Source organism: Pongo pygmaeus, chromosome 1 (assembly GCF_028885625.2).
Source record: "Pongo pygmaeus isolate AG05252 chromosome 1, NHGRI_mPonPyg2-v2.0_pri, whole genome shotgun sequence".
NCBI lineage: Eukaryota > Metazoa > Chordata > Mammalia > Primates > Hominidae > Pongo > Pongo pygmaeus.
Genome location: NC_072373.2, coordinates 207355414 through 207367759, shown reverse-complemented (window position 1 = coordinate 207367759; position 12346 = coordinate 207355414). Strand labels below are relative to the sequence as shown.

The 12346-nt window shown below is 50.8% G+C and overlaps 1 protein-coding gene across 2 annotated transcripts in view; it reads right to left on the bottom strand.

Annotated features, from left to right (window-relative positions):
• Window positions 1-11096, bottom strand: part of TCEA3 (transcription elongation factor A3) — a 44802-nt gene extending 33706 nt beyond the window's left edge. Inside the window, exons 1-4 of one of the 2 annotated variants that reach the window (XM_054500901.1) lie at window positions 10909-11096; window positions 5447-5509; window positions 4270-4375; window positions 3614-3755 (exon numbers count right to left, since the gene is read on the bottom strand). In XM_054500901.1, coding sequence (XP_054356876.1) covers window positions 3614-3755; window positions 4270-4375; window positions 5447-5509; window positions 10909-10977 — 380 coding nt within the window. In that variant the 5' untranslated portion in view covers window positions 10978-11096. The remainder of the gene's footprint in view (window positions 1-3613; window positions 3756-4269; window positions 4376-5446; window positions 5510-10908) is intronic. The other variant, XM_054500911.1, reaches the window with a different exon arrangement.
• Between the last annotated feature and the right edge of the window lie 1250 nt (window positions 11097-12346).

Sequence of the window (12346 nt, the reverse complement as noted above, 5' to 3'; positions counted from 1 at the left end):
TTTTAGTAGAGACAGGGTTTCACCATGTTGGCCAGGCTGGTGTCGAACTCCTGAACTCAAGTGATCTGCCCGCCTTGGCCTCCCAAAGTGCTGGGATTAAGGGCATGAGCCACTGAGCCTGGCCTGGCCTGTATGTTCTTAAAAAACTATAAAGATATATATCAAAATGTTAACAATGGTTATTTCTGTTATTTCCTTCTTGTGTTTGATTTTCTAAACTTTTTACACTAAACACACCTTGCTACTGAAATGAATAGATTTATGTACATGAAAAGGTTACAAAATAGTATACAGAGTGTAATTCAATTTTATTAAAACAAATAGGTATTTTATACCTATTTATAGGTAGTAATGCATAGGAATAGTCTAGCAGGATGTATATATACATATATAAATTTTATATGTATATACACACACAATTATATGTGAGTGCTTGTTTCTAGATAATAAATTATATTTTATTTTACTTTATTTTATTTTGTTTTTTGAGACAGAGTCTCATTCTGTAGCCCAGGCTGGAGTGCAGTTGCGCAATCTCAGCTCACTGAAACCTTCGCCTCCTGGGTCCCAGTTCAAACAATTCTCCTCCTCAGCCTCCTGAGTAGCTGGAATTACAGGCACGTACCACCATGCCCAGCTAATTTTTGTATTTTTGGTAGAGATGGGGTTTCACCATGTTGGCCAGGCTGGTCCTGAACTCCTGACCTCGTGATCCGCCCGCCTCAGCCTCCCAAAGTGCTAGGATTATAGGCGTGAGCCACCGTGCCTGGCCCTTATCTTTTGTTTTGTTTTGTTTTGTTTTTAAGATGGAGTCTAGTGCTGTTGTCCAGGCTGGAGTGCAGTGGCGCGATCTCGGCTCACCGCCACCTCTGCCTCCCGGGTTCAAGCGATTTCCTGCCTCAGTCTCCTGAGTAGCTGGGATTATGGGCGCCTGCCACCAGGCCCAGTTAATTTTTGTATTTTTAGTAGAGACAGGGTTTCACTGTGTTGGCCAGGCTGGTCTTGAACTCCTGACCTCATGATTCACCTGCCTCAGCCTCCCAAAGTGCTGGGATTACAAGCATGAGACACTGCACCCGGCCTATTTTCTTATTTATTTGTATTTTTAAAACTTTCTACAATGAGCAAGTAATTATCTGTATTATAAAAAATACAAAATAGCTAAACTAAGACAACTAAAATATAATTAAAGACTATTATAAATAAAACATTTTATTTTTAAGAAGAAAGAACTGAAAAAATGATGTCTGTGTTTCAGGCCATAATACTGAGTCTCAGAGACGAAGGCCATTAAGTGACCAAGTTCAGCCCAGAACCTGGCTTTCTGCTTTTTCATTGTTACCTCTCCTACATATGTTGTCCTCATACAGGCCTTTAAAAGAAATCCCTTTACTGTTCTTTTTTTTTTTTTACAGAGTCTCGCTCTGTTGTCCACGCTTGAATGCAGTGGCGGGATCTCAGCTCACTGCAACCTCTGCTCCCAGGTTCAAGCGGTTCTCCCGCCTCAGCCTCCTGAGTGGCTGGGACTACAGGCATGCACCACCACCCCTGGTTAATTTTTGTATTTTTAGTAGAGACGGGGTTTCACCATCTTGGCCAGGCTGGTCTCGAACTCCTGACCTCAGGTCATCCACCCACCTCGGCCTCCCAAAGCGCTGGGATCACAGGCATGAGCCACTGCGCCCAGCCTCTTTACTGTTCATTTAGTGGGGCTTGGGGATGGAGCAAACAAAAACAAAAACTGTATGTGTTCAGGCTGCCACATTTACCTGGATGCCTACACTCTCCATGTGACAGATTAGTCCCAAATCCCATTTGGTCCCTCCCCAGTAGTTCAGCCTCTAGTCCTTCAACTTCATCTCATAAGAGCTCTCCTGCTCCTGGTCCTTCATTTGCCAAGGTTCTCATAACCACACAGGTGCTCCAGACATGGCCAGACCAGCCAGGGCATGAACAGGAGGTAATCCACAGGGCAGGGGACCATGCTGCTACAAATGGGCTAGCAATATTCAGTAAATGTTCACTCCGTGCTAGGCACTGTGGAGATGGTCAGGGATCCCCGAGCCAAACTTCTAACCCCTTTGGGAAAAGAATACACACTCGTGTGAAAAGTTAGATGCCAATTAGGGTTTTTCCAAGTAGGATACACTTGCAAAATGAGCAATGGAAAGGAACAGAACATAGAAAATGTGACAAAACCATTTCACAGGTGTTACCTTTTAAAAAGCAGGCTATTAAAATTGGGGATGACTATAGAAACAAGTCAAAGAGAGAACAGAAAGAAAAGCCATACACTAACTCATCAACAGTGATTGTTTTTGGGTGGTGGGAATGTGGGTGATTTTTTTTTTCTACTTTTCTACATTTTCCTTTTTTTTTTTTTTCTTAAGACAGAGTTTCTCTCTTGTTGCCCAGGCTGGAGTGCAATGGTGCAATCTTGGCTCACTGCAACCTCCGATTTCCGGGTTCAAGTGATTCTCCTGCCTCAGCCTCCCGAGTAGCTGGGATTACAGGCATGTGCCACCACACCCAGCTAATTTTGAATTTTTAGTAGAGATGGGATTTCTCCATGTTGGTCAGGCTGGTCTCGAACTCCCGACCTCAAGTGATCCACCCACCTCGGCCTCCCAAAGTGCTGGGATTACAGGGGTGAGATACCGTGCCCGGCCTTCCATTATTTTCTACAACAGATTTTTATCACTTGTATTTGTTTAGTTTTTAAAAGCACTATTATTATTTTTTGTTTCAAAAGCAGTACAGGATCATTGTGAAAAAAACCCAACAATTCAGATTTAAAATTTTTATTGTATAATACAGAAAGTAGAGATCCTTTTAATTTATAATATACGTCTTGGTTTTTGTTTGTTTGTTTTTGACACAGGTTCTTGCTCTGTTGCTCAGGCTGGAGTGCAGTGGCGCAATCTCAGCTCACTGCAACCTCCATCTCCCGGGCACAAGCGATTCTCCCACCTCAGCCTCCAGAGTAGCTAGGATTCCAGGTGCACACCACCATGCCTGGCTAATTTTTGTATTTTTTGTAGAGGCGGAGTTTTGCCATGTTGCCCAGGCTTGTCTCAAACTCGTGGGCTCAAGTGATCCTCCCGCCTCAGCCTCCCAAAGTGCTGGGATTACAGGTGTGAGCCACTGCGCCAGGTGCAGTGAATCTTATAAGTGGCTATTGCTTTTGCTAGCATCTTGGAAACTTTGTCTTTGGGACTGTTACAAGATTTGGGATGTGAGGCTTACACCCGCTGTGGTCTTGTTTCCCCGCACCTAGGCTGTTGCCTGGGTGGGCCAGAGAAGAGCTCTAGACTGCTGTGTGGTCTCCTATGGGAACTCTCTGTAGAGAAATGCTGGAGGCCCTCCTGCAGACACACTCTTACCTGTCCCTGCATCCTTCTAGGCAAAGCCAGTGCCATTTATGGCCTATTTGGGTCTTGTGAGTCTAATGTCTGGTTGAGCCTAAGAAGACCCCTAGAGGGGGCACTGCAGGAGATAATACCAGTATCTTCCTCCCCAGGATGTGAGGTTTAAATGAGATAATATACACTGAGTTGCTGTCAGAGGATGTGACAAGTGTCAGCTCCCTTCTCTCCATCCCAGAAAAGAATACCTGGTTTTGGGGTCTTCTCGTTTTTTCCTTGGTGGAGAAAGGCCTGCTTCTGGTTTCCAGTCTGAACAGTCAAGCCCTTTTTCCTTCTTCTTTGCTTTTTCTCTTTCCTCTCCTTTTTCTCCTTTTGGGGGTACAGGGGAGTCTGAAAACAAAAGGGTGGCATTGTCCCTCAGCTAAGCTCTGTCACAGCAGAACCCAGCATGACTTTAGTGGGGAGGGAGCAAAGAGCAGGGACGAGGACAGCTGCACACACACTCCCAACACACACACAAACACATTTACACACAAATGCACATACAACAGGAACATGTGTACAAATACACATACTCACATGGGGACATTAATACATTGGCAAAGACACCTCTGCACATATTCAGACAAATGTGTGTATGTAGACATGTATTATATAGACAAATGCATGAGCGCACAAACACATAAGGGGCACATGTACACAAAACTCACAAGTCTACAAATCTTGCACTTGTGTACACAAACATTGGCAGTCCCCCACTAGCTACCTCCCCGATCCAGAGGCCATCTGTCACTGATTAAGTCACTCAACAAACATACACTTAGTGCTGGCTATGAGCCAGGCCCAGTCCTGTCCCAAGTGCTAGGAGAAAAACAGGGCTCAAGACAACCTTGTCCTCTCTCACCTAGCAGCCGCTTCCAGTTTTTGATAAGGACTTTGGCCAAGGACACCACCTCCTTGTCTGAGCAGTGCTTGCGGACCCCATTAACAGCAACTCCAATCCTGGTTGTCTGCAAAGTGAGAGGGTTAAGGCATGATCTGGGAATGGATACACAGGAATGGCTGCCATCATTGGCAGGTCCTGCCCCAGCTCTACCACCACCTCCCCTTCCAGCCTGGACCTCCAGAGTCCTAGCCCTGACTCCTGGCTGAGGTCAGAACCCAACTACTGTAACTGAGGCCCTGCTCTGCACGAGGCCGAGGGCCCAGGGCTAAGCCTGACATGGAAGATACCTGTGGCTTTGGTGAAAGCCTGCACTTAGGGTTGGGGGCGGCACTTGGCTGACTGTCAGGACCCCTCCCATTCCCAACCCTCTAGTGTCTATTTTTTTGAGATGGAGTCTCGCTATGTTGCCCAGGCTGGAGTGCAGTGGTGCAATCTCAGCTCACTGCAACTTCCACCTCCCAGGTTCAAGCGATTCTCGTGCCTCAGCCTCCCGGGTAGCTGGGATTATAGGTGTGCGTCACCTTGCCCAGCTAATTTTTGTATCTTTAGTAGAAACGGGGTTTCACCATGTTGGCCAGGCTGGTCTTGAACTCCTGACCTCAGGTGATCTGCCTGCCTCGGCCTCCCAAAGTGCTGGGATTACAGGCATGAGCTACAGTGGCCAGCTCCCTCTAGTGCCTTTGAGCTACAGTTTCAACTGAGACAGCAGCTCCGGCTATGAGACCTTGCATCTGTCTGTGCTGATTTTTCAGGGCCAGAAGCTTTTGGTAAATCTGGGGACTTTAAGGGCCACACAGGGATTTTTAAATGGGGGACTTTTCCCTCTCCCTGGATCATGGGCCTCTTGGATCCCACAGGCCCAGGGCCTTGGGAGTTGGGGTATTCAAGAAAAGCAAACCAGTCTTGCTCCAAGGCCCAGAGGTCCCCTACACCTAGAATGTACCCTCTCCGTCCCCGAGATTTCCCTGTGTCCCCCTCAGTCCCTCCCTGGGAGGTCTCCACCTCAAGATCCCCTCCCCGCAGGCCCCCCCTCAGAAATTCCTCCCAGACTCCACCTTCCCCCACCGGGGGTCTTTCCCTCCCCCACCAGCTCTCCCCCCAGGCACTGTCCCAAGGCTTCCCGCCCCCGCCCCACCTGTAGTAGCTGGATGGACATCTGGCAGCTGTGCAGCTTCTTCAGAAGGTCCAGGGCCCCTTCCTGTGGGAGGCCACAAGGTGAGGACTGGGGCCCGGGTCCTGACCAGGCTTCTCTGACTATTGTGTGGCCTTGGTACAGGGAGCAGGAGGATACAGACAGACACGTGGCCGAAGGACAGGCAAGGGGCAGAAGGAAGGAGAGAGACGAGAAACATTCTGTCCTAGACGGTGCTCTAACTTCATCTCCAGCCACCTGCTGGGTTCAAACCCTCTGAGCCAGGCTCCTGACCTCCTTTGGTTCTGCTGTGCCTCTCCCCAGGAATGCCCTCCCCCTTCCCCATCTTTCCTCCAAAATGAATTCCTTCCTGGCTTATTGTTGCTCGTGTCCCTGTAGCGTCCTTCCCTTACCTCCCTACTGTGAACTTCACAGGGTGAGGACTGGGGGCTTTTTAAAAAACAAAACAAAACAGCTTGGCCAGCATGGTGGCTCACACCTATAATCCCAGCACTTTGGGAGGCTGAGGTGGGCGTGTCACTTGAGGCCAGGAGTTCAAGACCAGCCTGGCCAACATGGTGAAGCCCCATCTCTACTAAATACAAAAATTAGCCAGGCGTGGTGGCACATGCCTGTAATCCCAGTTACTTAGGAGGCTGAGGCAGGAAAATTGCTTGAGCCCAGGAGATGGAGGTTACAGTGAGCCAAGATCACCCCACTGCACTCCAGCCTGGGTGACAGAGTGAGACTCCAACTTGAACAAAACAAAACAAAACAAAACCCCAGCTTTTTTGAGGTATAATTGACATACAATAACTGCACACTTTGCAGTGTAAAATTTGATAAGTTTCAACATACGTGTATACCCATGGAACCCTCCCCACAATCAAGATAAAAGCACAGCCACCAGCCCCAAAAGCTTCTTCCTGTCCCCTTTCTAATCCATCCCTCCCCATCTCCAATCCTAAACAACCACAATTCTGCCTTCTGTTACTACAGGTGACCTTGTATCTTTAAGGATTTTATATAAAGAGTATGTAGGGCAAAAACCCTTTTTTATCTGGCTTATTTCAGCATAATTATTTTTGAGACTCATCCATGTTGTCTCGTGGATCAGTAGTTGCTTTTTATTGCTGAGTGGTTTTCCACTGTATGTATGTACCACAGTTTGTTTGGCATTTTTTGAGACAAGATCTCACTTTGTTGCCCAGGCTGGAGCGCAGTGGCACCATCACGGTTCACTGCAGCTTCGACCTTCCGGGCTCAGGTGATCCTCCCACCTCAGCCTCCCGAATAGCTGGGACCACAGGTATGCACCACCACATCTGGCTAATTTTTTGCATTGTTTTGTAGAGAAGGGGTTTTGCCATGTTGCCCAGGCTGGTCTCAAACTTCTGGCCTCAAGTGATCCTCCTGCCTCGGCCTCCCAAAGTGCTGGGATTACAGGCGTGAGCCACCACACCCAGTCTACCACAATGTTTTAAATTCATTCACCGGTTGATGGGACTTATGGATAGGTTCCAGTTTGGGGCTGCTACAAATAAAGCTTCTAGGTACATTCATTTCAAGTCTTTGTGTGAACATGTACTTTAACTTCTCTCGGGTAAAGAGAACCGTTCTAATCTCTGAGAACTTAGGGCTCAGCAGAGAGTCCAGTGCTCCCTGAGTGGATGAACTTGTGCAGGAGTAAAGCAGAAAGAAGGTGGGAGGCAGAAAAAGGCTTAGGTTTGAAAATCTGTGAACTGCCAGGCCCTGGACACCCTTTCAGCCTTCTCCTTTCCCCCAGCCCCTTCCTAGAAGCCATACCTGCCTGCTGTCCTGAGATCAGTTCCCTGGGGAGCACCAGCTGACGGTGTCCTGTGTGTCCCTATCCTTGGCCCACAGTTCATGGTTCCAGCTGCCAGTCCCCACCCTGACAGGACCTGGACCATGTCCCAAGAGCTGCCCTCTGTCAGTCCTTAGCCTCCCTGAGAACTTGGGTTCATGTAGGTTTTCAGAAGCGTGACCTGCAGATGTCTGTGTATGTGAACTTGGGGGTGCACAACTCCAAGTGTAACATTAATTAAAGGCTGGCTATGTACTGGGCACTCTTCTAAGTTTTTTACCTGTATTATCTCATTTAACTTTCACAATGACCCTATCGGGTAGGTCCTGTGTATTATTTCCGTTCTTACAGAATTATTATCCCATGTCCACCAAAGAGCAATCCAAGAAACAGAGAGGTTAAGTAATTTTCTCAAGGTCACATGCTTTATAAGGAGCCAAGTTGGGATTCAAACTCAGGCCTTTTGGGCTCTAACCACTATATAAATTGTGTTAGCGTGGGCGTAGATCTGTCTAGACATACACAGTCATGGACTATCAACATGGGTAAGTGTAGTGGTGTGCTGGCCAACGTTTAACAACCAGCTCTCAAGGAAAAAAAAAAACTGACCTGCAGTGTTTGCCAATTTCTGTGGTGTAAACACTCATCCCATGGCCAGTTTCAAGCTACCAACATGCTGTCACTGAACTGAAGGAAGTTTTGGGAGGAGATGTACAGTACCATACCATTATATAGTATTTCCACCGTACAGATAACAATAGAAGTAAATTACCTCTGACCATACATGACAGTACAATGTAGTAAAACAATCAGGAATTAATTATTTTGGAGGATTCCTTACCTTTGTTTCTAATATAATTTATTTAATTGTAAGCAGATAATGTAATTTTTTGAAACAATTGCTGTGTTTAACCATCAGGTTGCAAAATTCCTGAAAATGCAACAATCAGTGTTAAGCCAGTTCCACCTCTCTACTGGGTGTATGCCTTGTGTGTCACAGCTGTATAACTGGGTCATATTGGAGGAGAATAGCCATGAGCCTGGATTGTAGCTGGGTAAACAAAGCCTTGTGCAAATGTTGCTGGGTGTATCTCTCTGAACACACAAATGGGTTCTGTAGCCAGCAGTACCTCTGGTCTAAGAGTGGAGCTGTGAATATGCAGCTCCAGGCACAGCTGTGTCTATTTGGCTTTGTGGGATGATGCCTGTGTTATAAGATCTGAATGTATAAATGTGGCTGTTTGCTAAGTCTGTAGCATTGCATGTCTGGGTGTAGCTGTGCTGCGTGCACACGTGTGTGGCTGTCTCTGTGTATCATTCTGTAACTATAATGGTCAGTGTGGGTCATATGGGTCAGTATGCTTGTCATGTTGGTGTCAGTGGCCGTGTCTCATACGCAGTTAGGTTCAGCTGCTTGTTTAACTACTGTGTTGTGGCCACATGTTATAGCTATGTGTGTGTGTGTAGCTGTGACCGTAGGCACTTGGTTGCATGTTTGAAGTTGCTTCTGTTAGTGCATGCTCAGAGGATGTGACAAAGCCTTAAGTGGCTGAGACTTCAGCAACTGGCAGTAAACCCCAGGCCTGAGCTGCAACGTGGAGGATCCGTCTTATTACAGGAAGTATGCCCTCCCCTGCCTAATCACCGCTGGGCGGGTCCACTTTCATTCCCAGAGCAGGCCCCACCTTTCTCGGCCAGACGCCCAGAGCTCCATGCCCACCCAGACACTGCCAAGAGCCCAGGCGCAGACGTGGCTGTAAACTGGCTCCATGCTGCAGGGACCCTGCGGCCAGACTTGCATCTTTTCTGGGGACAGCTCTGGGTACTTCCACAGGAATCCATCTCCAAAAGACACCATTTCCTCTTCCCATTTCACAGAAGAGGAAACTTGAGGCCCAGAGAGGGAAGGTTGAGTGGCTTTTGCCTAGGGCCATAAAAGGAGTGAGGGGGAGGCCAGGGCAGGTCCTGTCCTCTTCAGCCAGAGCTCTACCCCAAGCAGGCTGCCTCTCCCCGGGTCTCTAGGCGTCCTCACCCTACCCCTCTTACCCAGGGGCCCAGAATTTCTTTTCTGGCCTAAACTTGGGGGTCAGTAAGGAGCTGGGCTGGGATAACCTGTCTATTTGAACTGGAATTTGGCTCAGATTCCCTGGCTAGGCTCTGCCAACCCCAGCTGAGAAAATGCTCCCCCATGACTTGAGGCTCAGTTGTACTGAGGATTGTGGAGGAGTCTGGAACGGGGAGCACATGGAGGTTGGGAGTGTCAGGTGAGAAGCTCCCAGCACTCTGCAGGTTTGTGCTGTATCTTTCTGTGTTGGACCTGGCTGTGTAGAAGCAGGTCTTGTTCGCCAGTTCTTACCAAGCACAGGTCTGAGTCCTACTAAGGGCTTTACATCTCTGTCTCATCTCTCCAATCCTCACCGCTGCCAGCAGAGACAAGAATCCAGTGACATCCCTTCTCGAGAGGCAGATAATCTCATCTCTTTCTTACAGATGAAGAAACTGAGGCTCTGGCCTTTATATGGACACCAACTCATGACTGCCCAGTGTCCACTCTAGGGCTCCCTGCCACTTCATGGTTCCAGTGACCCTTCCCTGGGCCTTGGCTACTCTTCCTGGCTCTAAAACTTCCCTTAGGGTCTCTTCCTTTCCCAGGCTCCTAGGTGTCCTGGAAATGCAGGTGGCTGCAGCACATGGCTACGGATGGTGGGAGGAAGAGGACCCTGGAATGGGAACGGGAGGTGAGATGGGCATGCTCACCAGGCTCCCTTTTTTTCCCTCCCAGGGTGAGCCCAGGCCCTCCAGGACCCAAGGCCAAATTTGCTCTGGCTAGCCGACCTGTCGGCCGCCAGCCCCAGGCAAAGATCACGGGGAAAATCAAACATTAACTTCCAGCTGGGTCTGCGCTCTGGCCAGGACCCTTCGGTAAGGCTGTCAGCCCTGCTCCCAACCTCCCGCCGAGCCCGCTCCTCCCTCCGCCCTCGCCCTCGCTGCACAGGCCTCCAGCCCGGCCCCCTTCCCCCGCCCCGCGGGCCCCCGCACCTGTTCGGCCCCCGCCCGTCCGGGCCGCACCCCAAGGCCAAGGAAAGGGAAAATTGCCAAAAGAACCGCTCCTGACGCACCAAGCGGTGGGGTCGCAGGATCCACGGCCTTTTGCTTCTCTCCTGCATACCCACTCCGGGGTGCAGGGATGCAGCTCAGTACCCCCGTCAGCCCAAGTTTCTCTGAACTTCTCGGGCCACCAGGATTTGCCCCCCGCCCCGCCGCCGCTCCCCGGGCTTTGCACACGCCAAGTCCTGGGACTCCCAAAGTCCTTTCTCACGTCCAGCTCTCTTCGCCTGCTTTCCTGGGCCCTGCACTAGCTGCCCAGGGTGAACCCTACACGTCCAAAGGGACGTGCACAAGTCGCGCCTACGAGACCCGCACGATCCCCTGGCGTCCTGGGCCACGCACACGCCCACCTCGAGGTGCTCAGCAAGGGTCCCCAAGGGACCTTGGGCCCTGCACCAGCCGCTCCTCCCTCGGGTCCCCGAGTCCCGTACGCGTCCCCACGGCGCCCCGCCAGTACGTCCCCACCCCGGAATCCGGGGCTCGCCCGCGCCTCCCGGGGGCGGGAGCCGTGGCCCAAACTCTGCAGCCTCACCGTGTTCTTCCTGGCCACCATCTTCTCCAGCTTTTTGGCGATCCTCAGCAGCTCCTCTTCCTGGCCCATGTTGGCCCGCGACGCTCGGCGGGGCGAGGGGCACAGGGGCAGCAGTAGGGCCTCGGGGGCAGGAGGTGCGAAGGCGGAGGGCGCGCAACCCGCGCGGGCCCCAAACACACACGACACACACGCCCGGCGGGGGCGGGGCTCTCCCCACCCCCACCCCCCACCGTCCGCCTCCCAACTGTGCGGGGGAGGGGTGGCGGGCACTAAATATAGACTTCAAGGACTTGCCCGGGCACTGATTGCCCGCGCCGGCCGGTCGGGCCTAGGGGAGGGACGAGGCTGAGAGAGGGGACCCTCCAACTCCGGCCTTTCCAGGGGCGCCGGGGGACCGAAGAGAGATTTGGGAAGGAGGGCTCTCTGGCGAGCTGGGAGGCTGTGACCTGGCCACGGGCGGCGGTCGCGGCGCGGAGGGCGCCCGGGGGTGTCCCAGGGGCCCCGGGAAGCGTTCTGGGCTCCCGCGTCTCTGCACCGCTGCATCTCAAAGCGGGGACTCAGTTCCGCGCTTATGCCCAAGTGGAGGCAACTCGGTGCCCAAGTGGAGGCAACTCGGTGCGCTCGAATCCCGTGTGTGTGTGTGTGTGTGTGTGTGTGTGTGTGTGTAGATCACTAAATCCAGCACTGCTTTAACCTGCACTCACTCCATCGTGCACACGGCCTGTGCATGCCACGTGTATCCAGGCTCCTGTTTGCCTCTGTCTACCTAAAACTTCGTTTGCTGGCTGTTTTGTTAGTAAGGCTTTGCATTTTTAACAAGCTCCTACGTGCTGGGGGTGCTGCTGGTCCCAGAACTACACTCTACACTCTGAGTAGTGACAGCTTATCGGGGAGACTTTATTTTTTTGAGATAGGGTCTGCTTCTGTGGCTGAGGCCAGAGTGCAGTGGAGCAATCAGGCTCACTGCCTCGACTTCCCCAGCTCAAGTGATCCTTTCTGCCTCAGCCTCCTGAGTAGCTAGGACTACATCCACCATGCCCAGCTAATTTTTTAATTTTTTGTAAAGACTAGGTCTTACTATGTTGCCCAGGCTGGTCTGGAACTCCTGGTCTCAAGTGATCCTCCTGCCTTGGCTTCCCAAAGAGCTGTAATTACAGATGAGATTCTTTTTTTTTTTTTTTGAGACGGAGTCTCGCACTGTCGCCCAGGCTGGAGTGCAGTGCCGTGATCTTGGCTCACTGCAAGCTCTGTCTCCTGGGTTCACACCATTCTCCTGCCTCAGCCTCCTGAGTAGCTGGGACTACAGGCGCCCGCCACCATGCCCGGCTAATTTTTTTTTGTATTTTTAGTAGAGATGGGGTTTCACCGTGTTAGCCAGAATGGTCTCGATCTTCTGACCCCGTAATCTGCCTGCCTCAGCCTCCCAAAGTGCTGGGAT